The sequence below is a fragment of the Python bivittatus genome, unplaced genomic scaffold (assembly GCF_059951505.1).
Source record: "Python bivittatus isolate LINGU-HERP-01145 unplaced genomic scaffold, Pbiv_v1 ctg000610_np1212, whole genome shotgun sequence".
Lineage (NCBI taxonomy): Eukaryota > Metazoa > Chordata > Lepidosauria > Squamata > Pythonidae > Python > Python bivittatus.
Genome location: NW_028277088.1, coordinates 14,404,729 through 14,425,503, shown reverse-complemented (window position 1 = coordinate 14,425,503; position 20,775 = coordinate 14,404,729). Strand labels below are relative to the sequence as shown.

Genomic DNA, 20,775 nt, shown 5'->3' with positions numbered 1-20,775 from the left:
TAAAGATCATTCTATATTTCTATCAAATGCTTTACATTTTTTATCTAGAAAAAAGGATACAGGAATTAAATGAGCAAAGAAAACTCTTAGCTGAAAATCTAGAGACAGTTGTGGAAGATGTGAAAGAAATGAAAGATTATATTTCAGAAAAAGGAGGAATTATTGAATACATAGGTGAGTAAAAAAATAATAATAATAATAAAAATCCTTAAATCCATGGGCATTCTTGGGGGCAAATGACACAAATTGCATCATGACAAAAACTCCATTCCTTTTGTATGTGCATGTTGATGTTCCATACATGTATGCAAAGGGCAGATTATGTGATTTAATGCCATAACACATGTTCTGTCATTCTGATGACACCTCCTTAAATTACTTTGATTTTTATTGTGATAAAGATCAGGATGATCATTTTAAAATATATTCTACATTATTTTCAGATATCTGAAAATGACCATATAAATTGATTAAATAAATAATAAAAAATAAACCATTTGCCAGTCAATTCAAAGTGGCTCATCTAATTTCCTGGTCCTGGTCCTGTTGAAAGAATAAGGTCTTTGGGGCCTTTTAAGAGGCTGGCAGGCATCATCCAATAGGGTATTCCATAGGGCAGGGACTGTGACAAAGGTAAGCCTCATTAGTTCCATAAGGTACTTGATAGGACCCAAACTATGCCAGCCCTGTCAAATTGTATAGGACAGGCAGAGATTACTAGAGACAGGTGGTCCCATAGATAACCAGGCCCTATGCCATTAAGGGCTTATGGGTAAATATCAGCAGCTTGAATTGCACTTGGAAGCCCACTGGTAACCAGTACACCTCACACTGTAAGGGTTTACTTGGGCATACCATGGTGCACCCATAACTATTGGTGCTGCTGCATTCTGGACCAGCTGCAGCCTCCAAGTCACATTAGTCATGTGAGATTTTCTATAGGGTGTGTATGTTGCATTTGAGGAATCCATGGTGATAGTCCTTCTGTGTGAATTCCTGCACTTTTGTCCAAGTCCTATCTTGGGAGCATTGTTCATTATTATATGTAGAGTTTTTATAAACTATTTTTCACAGTACATAATATTTAAGATCACTGTGATCACACCAATAAAGTTCATATTTAAAACTGCTTAATTTTTTTTAATCTTCATTTTTAGAAAAGGATTTAAGTATGCTTTATCAGAAGAAACAATTGCTTTTGGAATGTTTGGAGACAAATTTAAGGAACCTTCAAGAAGCACAGACTGTTGCAGTTACTAATCCAAGCAGCATCAATGGTTGGTATAGAGTAGGGATGGCCAGCCCTTGACTGCTAATTTGGACTGGATGCTGCCAATAAATTAGTCTTTTGCAATTTCTGGAAGCTACTCGTTTCATGATTTCTGAAAATTAATTCTGTAAGTTTCTGCATGGTGACTCAGGAAATGTGGAAAAACTGAATATATATAAATTACCTCCCAAAATGCAGGGAAAATTCTGGGCCCAACCATATACATGAAAAATCTTTATTCATTGTGTATCATTATTGTTGTGGGTCCTATCTATGAAGGTAGTACATCTAATAGGACTACGAAAAAGGGCCTTCTCTGTGGTGGCTCCCTCCCTATGGAATATTCCCCAGGAGATAAGTCTGGCCCCCACCCTGATACATTTCTGGAAGGCCCTGAAGATGTGGCTTGCCAGTGGGCTGGGGGCCCCAGGTTGATATAGAGCAGATCAAGTGGTTGATTTGATTGTGTTTGTAGCTGCTGCAGGGGTGGGAGGGTTGATGGGCTTTTTGTGTTGTGGATTTTAATTATGTAAGCTGGCTGGAGTCACCGTGTGTGAGTTGGGTGAATATATAAAATAGTTAAATAAATAAATAAAATCATCCCACTTACTGTAGCCTTGGGTTTTCCAAAATTACATTCAGATCCAGCTACCGTGGGATCTCCTGATACTAGTATAGAAGATTTTATACTTCTATCGGATCATTTGACAATTTTGGTGGAGAACTCCTAATTAGCTCTATTCTGACTGAACCTCACTAATATATTTTTAAACTACAAAAAGGAAATTAACCCGTAATGTAATCAAAGTTACAAACTTAAATTTGAGTTATAAAATGGAGAACTTGCACAAAGAAATCGTGGAATGAGGATGGATTTATGCATTATAGTTAATCCAAAAAGCAAACAGTACCTTGCACTGTTAATTCTGTAGCACTTTGAAGCTGTGTTTAATAGCATGTTTCTGTTTTTACTAAAATATTTTTGCAGAACAAAAGGTTAATGATCTCACAGATGAAAGAAGGCTTTTGGTTGCTGGTCTTGAAGCAATTATTCAAGATTTACAAGATATGCAGGGTACTACTAAGAAAAAAGTTAAAAAATCTAAAAGTAAGTATAGAATAAATTTCATGAGTTTTTATAGGAAATCCATGTAATGATCCTCCACATGCTTGGTATCTTCTATCCTCTTTCTTACTAAAACCTCTTAGTAATATGTTTCTAGATTTAGTGGTAAATTAATCTGTTAAAAAGGGAAAAACAGAATATCTACATGAAATCTTTTAAATGGTAGCTAGGAACATACTGTCTGGAAATAACTTATAGATAGATGAGAGTCTCCCAATCAGATTTGAATCTGACAAATATGCTAGATTGATGTGTGTGTTTGTGTGAGTTAAGTATTAACACCTCCCAGTTTGATAGGAGGGAAGGGTAAAAATTGTACCTATCTTACCTTGCTAGGAGATAACTCATCAAAAAATTATTCTCTGATCTAGAGAAAGGTTATTTGACAAGACATCTTTTCTTAAGTAGAGAAAGTCTATAGCTAATCCAAAATATTTTTTAAAGAGCCAAATCTTGTATTCTTAAATGATCATTCATCTTTTTTTTTTTTCAGTAAAGGTTTTGGAGGAACTATGTGAACAAAAAGGATTGCTTTTAGAAAATTTGGCATCAAATCTGAAAAACTTGAAACAAGCACAGGCTCTTGCAGCTGCTCAACCAGACAGTATTATTGGTAAGTATTTTATCAGGTGTAATAATGAATGGGTTATGGCAGTTATGTACAGCTATAAATAACCAATGCAACAATCTCAAAATTATTTTAATTATTAAAAAGGGATAAAAATATAACTATGTTAATTAATTCATTCTTATATTTACTATCAAGAGCTAGCTTGGTGTAGTGGTTAAGGCATCAGGCTAGAAACTGGGAGACTGAGTTCTAGTCTCATCTTAGGCACAAAGCCAACTGGATGACCTTGGGCCAGTCCCTCTCTCTCAGCCCTAGGAAGATGAAGGCAAGGGCAAAATAGTTCCAAAAATGTTGCCAAGAAAACTGCAGGGACTTGTCTAGGCAGTCGCCAGGAGTCATCACTGACTTGAAGGCGTGCATACACACACGCACTCTCTCTCTCTGTCTCTCTCTCTCTCACCCCCACTCCCACATATTAACTATCACACTTGGGTGCATTTCTTTGGATTTGAAAAAGCAAGTTTTACAGATCAATCCTAAGATGAAGAAAAAACTTAGACGGATGATCATGCTACTTCTAGTGTTTTGTTGTCTCTCCTTGATCTGAAAAATGGAGAACTGTAGTTTTTCTCCTGTTACTTTTCAATGGCTCTTGACCTTTAAAACTAAATTTTATAGGGGGTCTATGTTGTCTTTCCCTCATATGGTCAAGTCTACTCTGAAATGCTCATTTTTCCCCAAAACTGCAAAATTATTTATATTTTTTTCCAAAAGGCAAAAAGACTACTTTCATCTTTTATGTTTAACATGAAATATATTTCAATTTTAGAGCAAAAAGTACAAGAACTCATTGAAGAAAGAAGGCTTTTGTCTGTAGGTTTAGAGGGAATTGTACAAAATATTCAAAATATACAGGATCTTGAATCAAGCAAAGCTGAAATGCTAACACCCAGGGGTAAGTACAGAATTAAAATTGTTATCAGATGCACAGTGTTTCACAAATGAACCTTTTTATCTATCTCATGTGTGAAAGAATAGCATCCATATAAACTATTCTACCAGAACTGAAATCTTGTTTTTGTTTGTCTACATTTCCTCACTATTGAAAGAAGTATTTCCCAGATGCCATAGTCAGAGGTATTATGGAGATCTTCCAGTTTAATGCTCCTTAAGCAACTCCTTCTCATATAGTTATTCCAATTACTAGCTGAAGCTACACAATTTGGCTTCTATCCATATTTTTAAATCTTGTATTCCCCTTAAATTAGAAATACTTTCATTAATATAAAAACTACCTTATATTTTCCTACTTCTATTTTCCACCAGATTGGCATCCTGTGTGTCTTTCCTAAGAATGGATATAATTCTAACAGATAAATTTTACATTTGCAGGAATGGGGAATTAATCATTGTTTACTCTTTTAGCCTAACCATCTTGGAGAGAGACAAAGTAGAACCAGAAACAATAATTCAAGTATCTATTACTCTTCTTTTTGCATTTCATCTTTAAAACTAAATGCACATTTCATAGCCCCTAATAATAGTGTTGACATTCCATTAACAATAGAATGTCATTTTAGTAATTACTTTTATCTTTTTATAATGATTGTTTTTTTACCTATTTATTGTTTTATTTAATTGTGTACACAGTCCAGAGTTACTTTGTGTGAGATGGATGGATATATAAATGTGACTAATAAATAAGTAAACAATAGCCACTTTCCCCCTTTTCTTCCATCCTGATCTGCTGTAATTACCATCTAAGCCATGGACTAAAATCCCCAGTGATTCTCCTTGTTAGTCACCTTGACTCAGACTGCTTAGAATTGACATTCAGGAAAATTAGAAGGGATCACAGATTGCCCACTGCTGTCTAGCCAAACCTTATTTTATGAACTTTAAATTAACACAATAAAGATATTGCTGTAATAAAGATGTTTACATTCAACTAACATCATTCAACTAACATTTCCTTTTCAATTTTACTATTGTGCAAAATCTAATACCTGGTCTAACACCTAAAAATGGCATTCTGACAGGTTTTTTTAGTTGGCATGATTCCAAAGCTATCATGTTTTATATTTGAGGTATACTAAAATATATAGATAACAAAATGAACTAAACCGTGTAGGAAGAAATACAAATTATTTCTGATGGCTTAGCATTTCAGCAGAAATTATAAAAAGTATAAATATCTTTCTGTCTTAAAGCTAATTTACTCATTGTGATGAGAAAAGCAGTTATAATTACAATTTCCTCCTCCTCCTTTAGATTGGATTTATACATTGGATTTTGGCATCTAGGAATATGTGTTTTTTTCTTTCTCTACAAAGAATATAACTTATTAGTGATGATTGATGATTATGTGCCATCAAGTTGGTGTTGACTCTTAGCAGCTTCCAATATGTTTAACACCAAGTTACTGTTCATTTTATTCACTTTCACTAGAGAGTTCTATGTCAATTTATGAAAGGTCTTCAGTGTTGTGGCCCTTAGGCTGATGAACTAGTTTTCATGATGATTTGAATTTGACACCTGTGACCTATGGTGTCTCATGGATTTTGTTTTGTCCACTGAGTTGTTTAACATCTCCATGAAATCATAGTAGGAGATTATTTTGAGCTTTCACATAGGGCCATCAGTATGCTGATGACACTGAGCTTTAATGCACCGAACTTGAAGGAAGCAATCACTGCCCTCATTTGGATAATCAGCTGCATGATAGAGTAAACTGAAATTAAATCCAGGCAATATGGAGTTGCTGTATATGGGGATTGAAGTGACAACTGCTTTGGGTGTGTTGCAGTACCTGAGAAAGAGATGGTCCACAGTCTGGGAGTGCTCCTTGATCCTCAATTCTCACTACAGTATGTTCACAGACATCAGCTGTAAAGAAGAGCGCATTTGCAAATTACTACTAGTGCACCATCTGTAACCATTCCTGAGCTTAGTCACAATTACCCATGCCTTAGTTATATCCTTTCTTAACTACTGGAAAGTGTTTGGTAATTTCAAAATACAAATACAGACTAGATACAGGGAGAAAAATAGAGGAATCATATGATGTTTGTACTGAAAGTTATATGCTGGTTGCAAATTGCCTACAAGGCATAATTTAAATTGATGTGCTGACCTTTAAAATCCAAAAGTTTAATCCTAACTATCTGCCTGGTATAAACTTGCCAGATCACTTAGATCAGCAGATGTCTTTTTGAAGATGTTCCTAAGTCTTATCTGTCTGGTATTACAGGAAAAGGTCTTATCTTGTGTGGATCCCAGGCTATTGAATGCTCTTCCTCTCCTAGTATTTTGAAAAGTGGAAAAGATACAATTCTTTCACCAAGCTTGTACTAATTGCTTTAATTCATTTTAATATTATGTTTATTCATTTTTAAATGTTAAATGGCATAATCATTTAATGATGTAATTTATTTATTTCTGATTACTGTTTTTATTGTATTTTAATAGTTTTTTATTCTTATTTTATTGTAAACCACCCAGAGTTGCTTGCTGAGTGAGATGGGCAGTGACTACATTTGTAATACAAATAAATAAAATAAATAAATAATCTGCCTTAAATGCTTATATAAGTAGAAAAGTAAAGTATAAATCCGATACATAAATAATGTATAAGTCACATAACTTTTTATCAAGAGTTTGGCATTCTGTCTGATTGGGAAATTGAATTGCAATCATTTCCTCCAAAACAAATTTAAGGACAACTGCTTTTCTCCGTGGCCATCTTTGTGATGATAGTAATTTCAAAGGTGTTTTGACAGAGACCAAGGTAAAGAAAAAAGCCATGCCCACAGGAAGAAAAAAAAGAAAAGAAAAGAAAAACTAGTTCAGTACTTTTTTTTTTCTTTTCATTCCAGGATGGATTTATATCCTGCCTTCTCCAACTTTTATCAGATTTGGCTTTTAAAAAACTAGGAATGCATAAAATGAGGCCTTAAAAGATTAATTCTCTAGTCTGGCTACACCCAGAATGGTGTAGTGGCTAAGGTGGCTGGGGAATTCTGGGAATTGAAGTCCACACATCTTCAAGTGGCCAAGGTTGAGAAACACTTGGATAAAGTGTTGGACTGGAACTGGGGGAATCTAGATTCAAGGTCACCCTCAGCCATGGAGCTGACAGCTTCCAATTCTATCAGGCACTACAAGATTGATGCATGTGCTTCTGCTGAGGCTGCCTTTGGAAGAAGAAGAAGATTGCAGCAGTTGACTTATTAAATTTCACTTGCTCCAAAATGAAATAGGGATCTAGTCCTGAGCCTCATTAGAAACTTATTACTCAGGTGTCTGATCAACCATATTAGTCATTGGCTTTCAAACAAACCCCTTATGTAGCTGCATTTTCATACCAAACTGGGAAAGGAATATTGCAGATTTACCTAAAGAAGGCATGTACCTTACTTTTGAGGGAAAATACCCTTGTTATTATTATTGGACTAATTTTTCTTTATGCTTTTTTCATGTTGATTATGAGCTCCTTCATAGCTACAGTAGTTTTAAACTTGCTGTAGAAGGGATTGAAAGTATCAGAAATAAGAGCTAAGTAGGATTTATTTATTTTATTTATTTATTCAATTTGTATAGCCACCCATCTCAAACCAGTGACTCTGGGCAGCGAACAATCATAAAAACAATTAAACAGTTCAAACACAGTACAAAAAAGAAATTAAATACAAATAGCAGCCAAGAGATATAATCTGTCGGTGTCAACATAACCAGGAAATGGGCCCTTCACACACTTAGGGCCCCGGGCCTGGGCACATAGCCAGGTCTTCAAGACCTTCCAAAAGGCCAGCAGGGTCAGAGGGGAGGATGTTCCAGAGGGCAGATACTAGGGTAGAAATGGCAAGTCTCCTGGTCCCCACCAGCTGACATTTCTTGATAAATGGGACCTGGAGCATGCTCATCTTGCTGGACTGGACTGGACAGGTAGAAACAACTGGGAGAAGATGGTCCCTCAGGTAACACGGTCCCGAGCCATGAAGGGCTTTAAAGGTGACAACCAGTGCTTTGAATTGCACCTGGAAACACACTGGCAACCAATGCAGCCTCTGAAGCAGTGGTGCTACATGTGCCAAATAGCCAACACGTTTACAACCCGTGCAGCTGCATTCTGTACCAGCTGAAGCTTCCAAATGCTCTTCAAGGGCAGCCCCATGCAAAGCGTGTTGCGGTAGTCCAAATGGGAGGTCATAAGGGCATGAATGACAGTGAGCAGAGCAAATCTTGCCTTCCTGTGGGATTCCTTCTTCACATCACACAGGAAGTAAACTTCCTGGTAAGATAACAATATTTTGAATCTTTTAGGCTAATAATTCTAAAATATTTCCATTTATAGAAATAAAGGAATTATCTGAGAAGAGAAGGTTGTATTTGGATAATATGGAATTAAATATGAAAGATTTGAAAGGTTTGCAGACCACTGCAGTTACTCAGCCAGATAATGGTAAGTAATTAATTTTTAGTAAGTTAATATGCTAGGCACTTTCCTGTTTTCTCAGCAGTATTTTGTTTTAGTTTAGTAAAGCAAGATTACACAAAAGTGGGAGGGATATAACATTGGTGAAAATACAAGTAAAGTGCAAGTGCGCAGGATACATGTAAAATCTTAAGCACATTTTTGGTCCATGAGATAATACTGATGGTGACAAAAATAATTCTTAGTTTGGTGTGGGGAAGCATCCAACAATGGTTAATTCCCCCTATAGCCCAGGAAAGCAGGGATCATATGACTAAAGTTTTTTTACTCTAGGCTTGATGAGATGGGATTGATCTGTTCCTATCTCATAAGGGCCCACCAATTGTTCTGGTGCAGTTTTTCAGCAAACAGTGGCACCTGCAGGGAGAATGAGGAACTGATAAAAAATTCTCTCCATCCTTTATCTGATGGAAAGTTTCTCTCACTAGATGTAATGTAGCTAGAATTAGAATTGGTATTTCAAATCTTCCCATTTGAGGCTCTAACTTTCTTCCATCCCTGTATTGCTCAGGAAGATATGAGAAACAAAAATAATCCAGCAAACTCCTCCCTTGCTTTTTAATTGCACAAAGAGATAGGCATCTTACTAGAAGTAGAGGGGACCAGCCCATAGTGGCATGCTTCTGATCTAATTAGAACCTCTTATGCCATTAGAGATGCTTGTTACAGCCATGATAAAAGACTTATATTTTTCTCAAATTCCTGGCTGCTAAATCAGCATTTTAGTGATATGTCATTGCTGCTGTTGAGTTTTTGTGAACACTACTTATGGTATTGCTAGTTTGTGGAGTCCTTGGGGTTCTCTGAGCTTGGTTCTTTTCATATTCACCTCTATTGTTAGTTTAATGTGTTTTATTTCAGTCTGTTTTAATGTATTTTATCCTGGTCTCTAGATACTGCCTTGCAGTCTAATTCTTTACAGTACATTTCTAAAATGTTAATAGTAAAATGGATACTCCTTTTATACAGAGCAGATAGTTCAACAGCTAGCTGAGAAAAAAAGAATTTTGGTTAACAATCTGGAGACAATTATTCAAGATATGGAACAAGCACAAAACGTTGATTTAGAAAATGGTTTGATGAGACGATCTGATGGTAAGTGTTTAAAATAAAATTATAGGGAAATCTGCTAGCATTATCTGTCCCAGAAAGAACATCGCCACCATCTATTACATTTTCTGCAGCTCTTTTTTAAGGATAACTGTTGATATTTGATGCTGCTTAGGGGGTGTGGGTGGTGGGGTGTGTAGGCATGGTGGTGATGGGAGGAACCAGGAAACATTATAAATCCTTGGGGTGGAAATTTTTATGTCAGACAGAACTCTAGAGAAATCATTACCCATTGTTTTAATTCTGAACTTAGTATGTAGCTGCCTGCAATACTAACCATGTTTGGAGTGGTTATGATGTGGTAAGAGTGTTTACTATATATATAAAAATTCCCCTCTCATCCTTATGGGTGGTCTGTGTCTTCCTCAATCTCGGGTCCTCTACCAAAGGCCTTTGGGTTCTGCGCAGTATCTTAGCTGTTCCTAGCACTGCACTCTTCTGGACAGAGAGCTCTGATGTTGTTCCTGGGATCTGTGGAGCCACTCTCCCAGCTTAGGGGTCACAGCCCCAAGTGCTCCTACCACCACTGGGACCACTTTGGAATCTGTTTCTATTCTCCACAGATTCCACAGAAGGTCATGGAGAATGAATGAATGAATGAATGAATGAATGAATGAATGAATGAATGAATGAATATATATATATATATATATATATATATATATATATATATATATTCCAAAGTATAATTTTTATTTTATTTTTTAAATCAAATCATTCTTTTTTGTGATCTCTGTACATTGCTCTTATGGTGATGCCTCTGTCAGAACTTTCTTTAGCTGTGGAGGATTTTTTTTTCTGTCTACCTCCAGTGCACACATTCTTGAGCTTCGTTCTCAGTTGTCCCCCAAGTTTTCTTTCAAGCACTGGCACTGCAGAAATATCTGATTCTTCCTCTCTTGAATTTCTTATGTTTAATTTCCTTATAAAAATGTTATTTACCTTTGGACTTTTGATCCCTTTTCTTCTTGTTTTTGGTTTGTCCTAATTCATCAACTACCTGAAGATTCACCACATCTTCAGGAAGTCCCCCAGGGTAAGCAGTGAATTGATAGGAAGATAGCATTGCTTCTGACTAAAAACTTTACCACCTTTCAGTGTAAAAAGCCATTATTCTGGATTATTCAATTTTATCCATCATTTTTCAGGCTTATGTCATTATATCCAATTTCTTTAGCAGTCTCCTTCCTCTTTTGCTCCAGACTTGCATAGCTCCTGCAGAAGGAGTAGTCAAACCTGTTCACAAGTCTAATCTTCCTTGTGAATTTTATTTAGGATTCTTCCTGGTAGAGAAGGAGGATGGGGAACTGAGTCCTGTTTAAAACTTTGAGACTTAAACTTCCATCATACAGATGGTGGCTTTGTTCAGCATATTGTATCTGGGTTCTGAGCCATCAATCTACATGATGCTTCCACAGCTGCATTAAACTGTAACATTATTATTATTATACACATTTCTTAGTTGATGGACCAGAGTATCTCCCCCTTGGCCTTTCTACCAGAATGAGAGTCTGTACAAAAGGCATAGTTATGGTCATGGTTGTACTTTGCCTATATGAAATTCACATCTATCCCTGTATTGACAATTGTATCATTGTATAGTCATGTTCTGTTCTTTTGGACCAGATACAAGACTAACACTTCTTGAAACTCTCATGTTCAGAGTCAATCTCAAGAAGTCTCAACTATATCTTATCCAGTCTATTATTTTCATTGAAGTATTACAGGATTTTGAACTGTGTAAAGGCAGTTCAACAAAGCCCTGTTCCTTTCCAGGTTAACTGTTAGGTTTCATTCATCCATTCATGCCATGTTCTTCCATGTTTATAAGCCTAATTCTTCAAGCCTATCCTTTGGAATCACGTTGTCCATATTACAGTTTACAGTGCTATGGTAGCAAAGCTGCAACTCTGGGACTGGCACAGCCTTCACAGTATAATGCTTATAGCTATTCATGTTATAGGAATAGAAAACAACATAACAAATATCCTGAGCAAAATAGCATTCTGACATTCCATTAGTGAATGCAATGGTCTTCAATGGTTCAGAATTCTTCACAAAGTGGGGTTGCCCAACTATAGATCTGTTTGCTTTGAAGGACGGTGCTCACTGACACGACTTCTCACGCAGAACAGCGGGAGTTCTAGGTTCTCTTAGGGATACATTCCCTTCACCTTGGACTGAAACTCTCCTGTATCTGTTTCTAGCTTTCTTCCTGCTCACTAGGATCCTTATACTCTCTGTGGATATGATCAGCGTGTATCTAGATCTAGATCCCACATAGGCAGGGCTTTCTTCATTTCTCCAAATAGCTGGCAACCAGTATGTCTCTCTGTCTTGCATTGGGACTTTCTCTTAGCAGGCTGGTACCTATGGAGGCTGGTACCTGCTTGGAATGCATGCTTGGTACTCTCTTCCTTGTCCAGCAAACCTTTGGAACTCTAACTATTACATTTCTTTAACATGGCATTTTTAGTATCAGTTACTTCTGCCCAAAGGGGTAATGAGCTTTTTGTTCTGAGGTATGATCATTCTTTTCTTCAGTTCCATAAAACAAAAGTCATTCTATCACCAGTCATTACTTTCTTACCTAAAATTGTTTTGGAATCTTACCTGATACTAACAGAAGAGAATATATGTAGCTCAGGGTTGAACTGTGGAGTCCTTCAGGTTCTCTGAGCTTGGTTGTTTTCTTGCAAATGTTTCATTACCTGGCTAGGTAACATCTTCAGTGCTAGAATGGAGTGAGGTTTGCTCTCTGTTTATATACAGTGGCATGCCCTGCCAGTGTTGGTGTGGGTGTGGGTTTTGTTTTATTTTTTCCCTTCTGGTAGTCCCTTGATTAGGGTATTGTTTACTGTTTGATTGTATGTCTGGTGATAATCTTGGTGTTAATCTCTGCTTATGTGGGTGATGATTGCTGGTGAGGAGATGTTCTGGTCTTTTGTTTCCTTTTTATTGTCTCTTTTGAATAGTGTAGCCGGGTAATGAAACATTTGCAAGAAAACAACCAAGCTCAGAAAATGGCAAGGACTCCACAATCTTACCTGAATTGCTTCCTTTATATCTGTCACCAGTTTCCCTATTAGGATAATCTTTTCAGTTGAATGTCTGCAATGCACTAGACTTCTATTTACAATAATCTTCTATAGAACTAACTATTTATAAATTTGCTTTTAAGGCAAAAATAAAGGCCTTACAGTGGTGTTTTAAAGAATGGCAAAATGGGTTTCAGTTGGCAAAATTTTATTGCCCAAACGGTCCCTTCTTCTAGTCTGTTCTCATTCCACATACTGTATGATCTCTTCTGTAACCTTTTTGGCAGTTGTTTCTATTTCTTTTCTGTGTAGAACAGCAACATGCTCACGGTCTTCAGTGTTCATTCAACACTGTGGTATCTCTTGGACTAGGAGGGCAAAAGCACATTCTCTTCCATCCTTATGGAATAGGGCACCTTCCTTATCTGCATCCATACATACAAAAACATTTTTTTAATGATTGCTCTTGCAAACAAGGAACTTTTTCTTATTTCAGCAATAATTCATGACAAGCTATATTCATGCAGTATTTTCTAAGTTAAAGGTTACATTTTTTTTTTGCTATGTTGAGAAATGCAGATACAAAGATTGTCTTCTTATTTGCTGCTTCCATTTCAAAATTAAGTCATCAGTACTTAATTTTAGTTTTAAATACAATATACAAAAAGTTTTTAGTTGTTGACTGTGTCCATTTCTAAATTTCTAGAGAGAGAAATACATGAGCTCCTAGTGCTTTCAAGACTAGAATCAAAATTGTATGAACTGGAAGAGATAGGGGCTCTTTCAAATAATCAGCTGGATGTTATGAGTAAGTACAGAATTAGGTTTTGAAGCATGTATTTCATGGTAAAAGAAAAAGTTCTTTGGCAGATAACCTGTACAGGCACAATTTATTTAGTGAACAAATATAAAATTGCAATTGCAGAAAAGTATTTTAAATACATTATTTCTTTATTATTCATTATAATCTGATTGTATTTCTAGAAATAAAAGTGCACAATCTAAAAGAACAAAGAAAGAGTTCAGTTGATAGACGTCACATAATTTATCCCAAAGAACATTCAGAAAAAAATATACTTGATAGTAAGTATAAACAGTGGTATAATATTAAGTTATTTGCAATTAATGTATAAAGATGAATCCAGTATCCATCAAGTTCAACCTATCAATCAAATTCTGCTGCTTTTTAGAATGCATGCATGAATTAGTTTGGACCATGTCCATTATTTGGAACTCTATTTAGTTTCTCCCCGCCTCATACTAATTTTGTGATGGTATCATGTGGTGAAATAATGGCCCACTGAAAATAGTTTTATCCTTTTCATTCTGCTAATGCCGAAAAGATAACTTGGAGTATTATTAAGTGGTCTTTGTAGAGTCTAAGGTCTGAAACTATATCATGCCATTGAGAAATTAATTATTGTGTTTTAACTAATTCTAGGCTCCCTTTTTGTTTGAATAAGAAATTGATAGTCTAAGATTTGAATTAAATCAATAGTTATTTCTGTACTACTGTCTTTGTAATCATGATGTCAAAATCCTGTGAAGGAAGAAGGCAAAACATTCATGATATACAGGATAAATAATTATAATCACTTCTTTACCCTAAAAACAATGCCTCTGCTACTTATAATCCATAGTAATGTTACATCTTCCGGTTAAATTTCAGGTCTCTCTCTACCACTTGACCTTTCATCATTTTATACTGACTTATTCTCAGATGTAAATGTAGAATGTACCCATATTTATCCCAGTTCTCTTCTACAGCTTGCACTGTCATTATAATAACACTATATTTTTCACCCCTGTATCTTCCTTATTTATTCCTTGTCAGTATTGCTTTGTAAATGTGCATTAAAGCTTACTGAGAATAGATCCTAACCCAAGATGCATATGGTCAAAAAGTCACCAAGGTAAAAAGCAGAGGAGGAGGAGGAGGAAAGTGGAGGCAAGCTAATTATAGCCTTAGTTATAGTAATATATGTACAGTAGAAAATTGTGTGTATGTTCTGTAGAAAAGATGGGCCTTGAGGATTGACTTGAAAGGTGGGGAGGAGAGATTACATCTTTTTCATCTAAAAGAGATTAGCTTTGTTGGGGGAGTTCAACAAAGGAAGAGAAGTAGAATCAGCTGAAGGAACAGGCGGCTTTCAAATGTCTAAGAGTAAAAAGCTGCATGCAACAGTGGTAAACACAATTCTTCTTGTATTCCTACTATTTTCTCACATGGAGTACTTCACTGGTGGGAGATGGTATTGTTATGAACACATCTCATGTGAATTTAATGCTTCAGTGAAGATTGTTATTTTATTTTTAGGACGAAAAGAAGCAGTAAAAGAATTTCTTGAACAAAAAAAACATTTGTTTTCATATTTGCAATCAAGTATCAGAGATCTGCAACAGAAAGGCCTTCTTCGGCAAGGTGTGTTTGGTAAATACAATGTTATTATATCTGGTTATGATATTTTTGGATTTTTTTTAGAGCTTTTTTAAAATAAAGGGCCCCACAAAAAAGTGATTATATATTTCAAAAAATCCTTAATTCAGATAGACACATGTTTGTATTTATTTACTTCTCTTGTAGCTAACCCATTCTTCAAACTTCTTTTTCTGTAAACAGATTCCAGTGAAGGAGGGGGGGTGATCAAGAACAGAATTTCCACTTTGAAGTTTCCAATAATTTCTATCACATGTTTACCTTAGAAGTTTCCATTAAAGAATAATCAATAAAAAATAATCCTTGATTTGTTTGTGATCCATTGGTCTTTTTGGCTGTCCTTGGTATTCTTAGGAGTCTTCTCCAACACCAAAGTTCAAAAGCGTCAATACTCTTTCTATCCTGCTTGTTCAGAGTCCAACTTTCACTTCCATAGAGTGTCACAAGGAATATCATGGCTTGCACAATTCTGATCTTTGTAGACACGTCACAGCATTTGAATACCTTTTCCAATGCCTTTATGGCTGCTCTGCCAAGTGCTAGTCTGTAGTATATTTTTTGACTGCTTGTTCCTTTATTGTTAATGGTTGATCCTAAAAGGCAGAATCTATTCACCATTTCAATATCTTCATTGCCAATTCTAAGGCTGGTTATTCTACCTGTTGTCATTAGTTTGGTCTTCTTTATATTTAATTTTGGTCCTGTTTTTTCACTTTGCTCCTTAACTTTTATTAATAGAGCTTGCAGATTCACGTTATTGATATTTCTTCCTCCAATTTTAAAACCATGCTCATCTTCTTCCAATCTAGCTTCCCTTAATATATATTCAGCATATAGGTTGAATAAATAAGGGGAGAGTATGTAGCCTTGTTGCACTCCTTTGCCAACCTCGAGAAACATGAAACCATGTTTTGTCTATACTGTGGCTTCCTGACCTGTACATAAGTTTTCCATGAGGATGATGAGATGTTTTTGGATATCCATTTTTCTAAACACATTCTACAGCTTGATGTGATTGACACAAACACCTTTCTATAATCAATGAAGCACATAGTGACTTCTTTTTGGTATTCTTTGGCTTTCTCAATTATTCAGTGTGTATCAGCAATAATGTCTCATGTTCCTCAGCCTAAAGTCAGTTTGAACATCTGGCATCTCTTTTTCCATGTAGGGCTGTAATCTATGTTGGGTGATCCTAAGCATTATTTTGCTAACATGTGAAATTAAAGATATTGTACAATAGTTTGCACATTCTATTAAGTCTCGGGTTTTTTGATGTTGTAATGTAGATTAACCTCTTCCAATTGGTTGGCCACTGTGTCATTCTCCAGAATAGTTGGTGTAGCTTGGTTAGAACCTTGACTGATTCTCTGTTGCTTGCCATATTTCAGTGGGTATTCCATCAGTTCCTGTAGCCTTCTGACTTGATAATGACCGGAGTGCTGATCTAACTACATCTTCTAGTTCTAGAGGTTCTTGTAAGTAGGGAATATCTTCTAAAGTATCTTGGATTTTATTTATTTGTCAAATTTATTTATTTGTCAAATTTATATGGCTGCCCATCTCACCCAAAGTGACTCTGGGTGACGTACAATAAAAACAAGAATTAAAACATTTTACATCTTGGATGTTGACATCTCAACTATACAGTGTTTCAGTATTTTTTTTTTTATTATTTATTTATTTATTTATTTATTTATTTATTTATTTTTCAAATGTAGATACTGCCCATCTCACAGAAAGTGACTCTGGGAGGTTCACAATAAAACAGCAATAAATATTAAAATACAATAAAACAATATAAAAGATAGTACAAATAGAATAAAAACCAAATACATACACAAATAATATCTTCCAAGATGTTGATGGTCAGTAGGATGTTAACATATGGGAGCAACTTCAGGATGCTAGCCACCCCCAGGGTTGGTTGCCCTATTTTGTGTCCCATGCCAGTTGGCAGAGCCAGGTCTTGACTGCTTTCTGGAAGGACAAGAGAGTTGGGGCCTGCCTCACCTTGGGGGGAGAGTATTCCATAGGGTAGGGGCCATGGCAGAGAAGGCTCTCTTTCTGGACCTCGCCAGTCAACATTCTTTCATCAATGGGATCCGCAGCATACCCTCCCTGCCTGACTGGGTGGGATGGGTGGATATAATAGGGGTGAGACGGTCCCTCAGGTAACCTGGACCCATGCCATGTAGGGCTTTAAAGGTGATAACCAACACCTTGAATTGGACCTGGAAGCAAACTGGGACCCAGTGTGGCTCACGTAGTAACGGTGTAACATGCGCCATCCTTGGGGCACCTAAAATTGCCCGCGTAGCTGCATTTTGAACTAGCTGAAGTATAATCCTTCCATCTTTGTTTGATCTTCTTTGAATCAATTACTATCTGTCCATTGGTATCTGTTAGCACACCTATTTGAGGTTGAAACCTTTTTCTGAGTTCAGAGATCTTTCGAAAGATTTTCCTTGTTTTTCCATGTCTGTTACCATCTTCAACGTCTTTACAGATATTGTTGTAGTACTGCTTTCTTGTCTTTCTAACAGCTCTCTGAAATTCTTTATTAAGTTCCTTTCAGAGATGTTTGTCTTTCTTGGCTTTGGCTTCTCTTCTGTATTCTTTACCTGTTGTAGCGGGGGGGGGGGCATTTAACAATTTCTGCCAATGCATATGTCACACGAACAAAAAGGAACCTTAACAGTGAGTATGCATGATTCCTTTCTGCCTTAAGAGTCTTGACTATAACCCAGGAGCTACCATTATATACTATCTCAAGTGGTTGTCATATAAGACTGACTGAGATTTGATAGATTTATTGCTATAATTTCCTTCCATAAAAATTATATTTTTCAGTGGTTATGAAATTTCCTTGTAGAAGGAATAATTAAACAGAATTTATTTATTTATTTATTAAGTGTTAATTTATTTATTTAAATTTAATTAATTTAAAACCCTTTTCCTAGAAAAAGCCATTCAGGACAGAGCAGAAAAAGAAATGGAATTGAATGAATATCTTATGGTAGTTCCAATAGATGTACTGCAATCAGAGATGGCTGCTTTTAGTGCAAAATTCAAAACTGATGGTGAGTATGAATATTATAACGCTACAAGATTAACAGATATAATAGACTCATTTAACAATTTCCACAAATTAGAAATGTTAAGGCAGTGTAGAGATACATGTAATTTATAGTTATATGATCTGGTAATGGTCCACTGACATATTTATTTGTATATTAGATTTATATTCTGCTTTTTTCCTGGAGCTCCATTGTATTTATTTTATTCTTACAACAACCTTCTGAGATATGTTGGACAAGAGAGTATGACAGGACCAAAGTTCCCAGTTAATTTAGTGGCTGAGAATGGAGTCTCCCAATTACTAATCTACCATCTTAAGGTATTAAACAAATTTATAGTGGATAGATATATTAATGAGAAATAATATCCATATCCAGAAGTAGAATGCAAGTTGTAATGGTATAACTAGGCCTTCAGTTAGGCCTTCTTGAAGTAGCGTGTAAAAATCAGTAGCATCCACTTCTAGAAAATCTTAAATTAGATCATTTATATTCTGCTTTTTTCCTGGAGCTCCATTGTATTTATTTTATTCTTACAACAACCTTCTGAGATATGTTGGGCAGAGAGTATTTGTACTCTCAAATGTATTTATTACATTTCTTTGCCACTGCAATCAAAAGACTCTCAGTAGTATGCAACATCATCAAAATGTAAAACATCCATGTTAAGATAGTAAACAATCTATGGTAAAAAGTAATAAGTAATAACAAAACAATTAACAATAATAAAAAACAGAACAACATACAAATTTAATCAGCTTATGGCATCATCCCTTAAATAAACTAAAAAGCTCTCTGGAAGAGCTCAGTTTTAACCAGCTTCTGGAAAGCAATCAACACTGGGGTAAGTCTAATCTTATCTATTTTGCAATAGTGGGGCCATGACAGAGAAGCATAATTTCCTACCCTCAGTCCCCTCTCATAGAAATAGGGGACCACCAACATTTTTCCCAGGATGGATGGATGGATAGATAGATAAGATAGATATTAGATGGGCCAATTCTAGTTGGAGAAGGTGGAGCTGCAGGTACCTTGTTGTCAAGCCATATGATGATTTATAGGTAAAACACACTACTTTAAATTACACCTGAGAACTTAGTGACAATCAGTGCAGGACCCACAGCACAAGAGTAATATGCTTCTATTGTCTAGTGTCTATTCACACAGGTCATTGCATTTTGTGCTATAATTTTCAAATGGTCTTTAAAGACCAAGTAAAACTTACTGCAGCAGTCCAATCAGGTGGTGATGAAAACATGAGTTAAAGTTCAACCCTAGATAGGACACCAGCTAACATACCATTTAGAGCTAGGCTCTAAATGACAAGCTGCATCTGTCAATCCAGCAGGAATCTTTGACTCCAGGGGAACTCCCAGTCCCAGTCCTGCTCCCTTCCTCAATGATCAAATAACAACTCCTCCTAACTTGGATTCAGCTTTAGACTGTTTTTTTCCCCATCCATCAGTGTCCAGATACAGAGATAAGATTTCACAAGCATCAGCAGCTCAGCCTGGTGTGGCAGTGCACAACTAGGTATCATCAGTATACTGTTTATACCATATCTTGAAATGACAGATGACCTCTCTCAATGGCTTCATATAGATGTAAAAAGGTAGCAGGAATGGCTACCTGGGTAGTCTCTCCTCTCCCTCAAGTATTAACTGGAACCATCCACTAAGGAAGGAGTAAAACCACAATAAAATACTGCCACAAATTCCCAACCACTGCAGATAATTCAGAAGGATATCATGGTTGATAACATCTAAGGTTGCTGATAGGTCTAATAAGATCACAAGGGGCACATTTCCTCCATCTAGAACCTAACAAATAACACGCCACATTGCAACCAATATCATTTCCATCCCATGCCCAAGTGAATCCTGACTGAAAAGGTCCCTCTGTCTACAGTGCTCTGCAGATGCCTCCCACTACCCTCTCAACAACTTTTGCTAAAAAAGGAACGGTGGAGACTGGGCAATAGTTTCAAGTTTGGATGGATTTAAAGAGGACCTCCTTTTTGTCTCATATAATCCCCATAAACTTTACAATAATCTATCTGTAGTTTTCAGAAATTCAGGAAAAAAAGCTGTAATGTTATATAGTTTTGCTAATACGAATACACACACATACAAACAAAGGTATGTATATATGCATTTGTAAATCTGCTTGATCTTTATAGATGAGCAAACAGCAAAACGAAGAGCTTTGGCTGCAAAACTAGAAGCAAATGTAAAAGATTTACAAGCTGCTTTTGAAAAAGTAGAGAAAATAGAAACATCCAGAGAAGTTGGTAAGAACACAGCAAAAGCAATATACCACAGAAGTATTTTTATTCAATTCATTAGATTTCCCTTTAGTTTTTTAAAACAAAGTAATTGTCCTAATTTGACCTTAGGAAGTCAAATCTCACTTCTTTTATAATAAGAAGGCACAGCTTCATAATCACAAGAATGATTTGCAGCAAACCTCTTCCTTGGGTGCATATCCTCTTTCACACCTAGGAGGAGAAGTGGCTTTTAGTTTTGAATTAATTACAGTTTTCTGTGACATCTGTTTGGGAACTGCTTTGTTTAAAGTTTTTTTCCCCAGCTTGGTACTCAGAGATGCTGAACACCCACTGCATCAATTCTATAAGACTCTTGTCTCTTT

At 36.1% G+C, this 20,775-nt stretch overlaps 1 protein-coding gene across 1 annotated transcript in view; it reads left to right on the top strand.

The window, feature by feature from the left end:
• The window catches only part of CCDC7 (coiled-coil domain containing 7), a 224,060-nt gene that overhangs the window by 182,632 nt on the left and 20,653 nt on the right, over window positions 1–20,775 (top strand). The window contains exons 53-64 of the mRNA XM_088150109.1: window positions 49–174; window positions 1,158–1,277; window positions 2,259–2,378; window positions 2,890–3,009; window positions 3,797–3,922; window positions 8,321–8,428; window positions 9,431–9,556; window positions 13,316–13,417; window positions 13,594–13,692; window positions 14,927–15,031; window positions 18,010–18,129; window positions 20,306–20,416. Coding sequence (XP_088006235.1) covers window positions 49–174; window positions 1,158–1,277; window positions 2,259–2,378; window positions 2,890–3,009; window positions 3,797–3,922; window positions 8,321–8,428; window positions 9,431–9,556; window positions 13,316–13,417; window positions 13,594–13,692; window positions 14,927–15,031; window positions 18,010–18,129; window positions 20,306–20,416 — 1,383 coding nt within the window. The remainder of the gene's footprint in view (window positions 1–48; window positions 175–1,157; window positions 1,278–2,258; window positions 2,379–2,889; window positions 3,010–3,796; window positions 3,923–8,320; window positions 8,429–9,430; window positions 9,557–13,315; window positions 13,418–13,593; window positions 13,693–14,926; window positions 15,032–18,009; window positions 18,130–20,305; window positions 20,417–20,775) is intronic.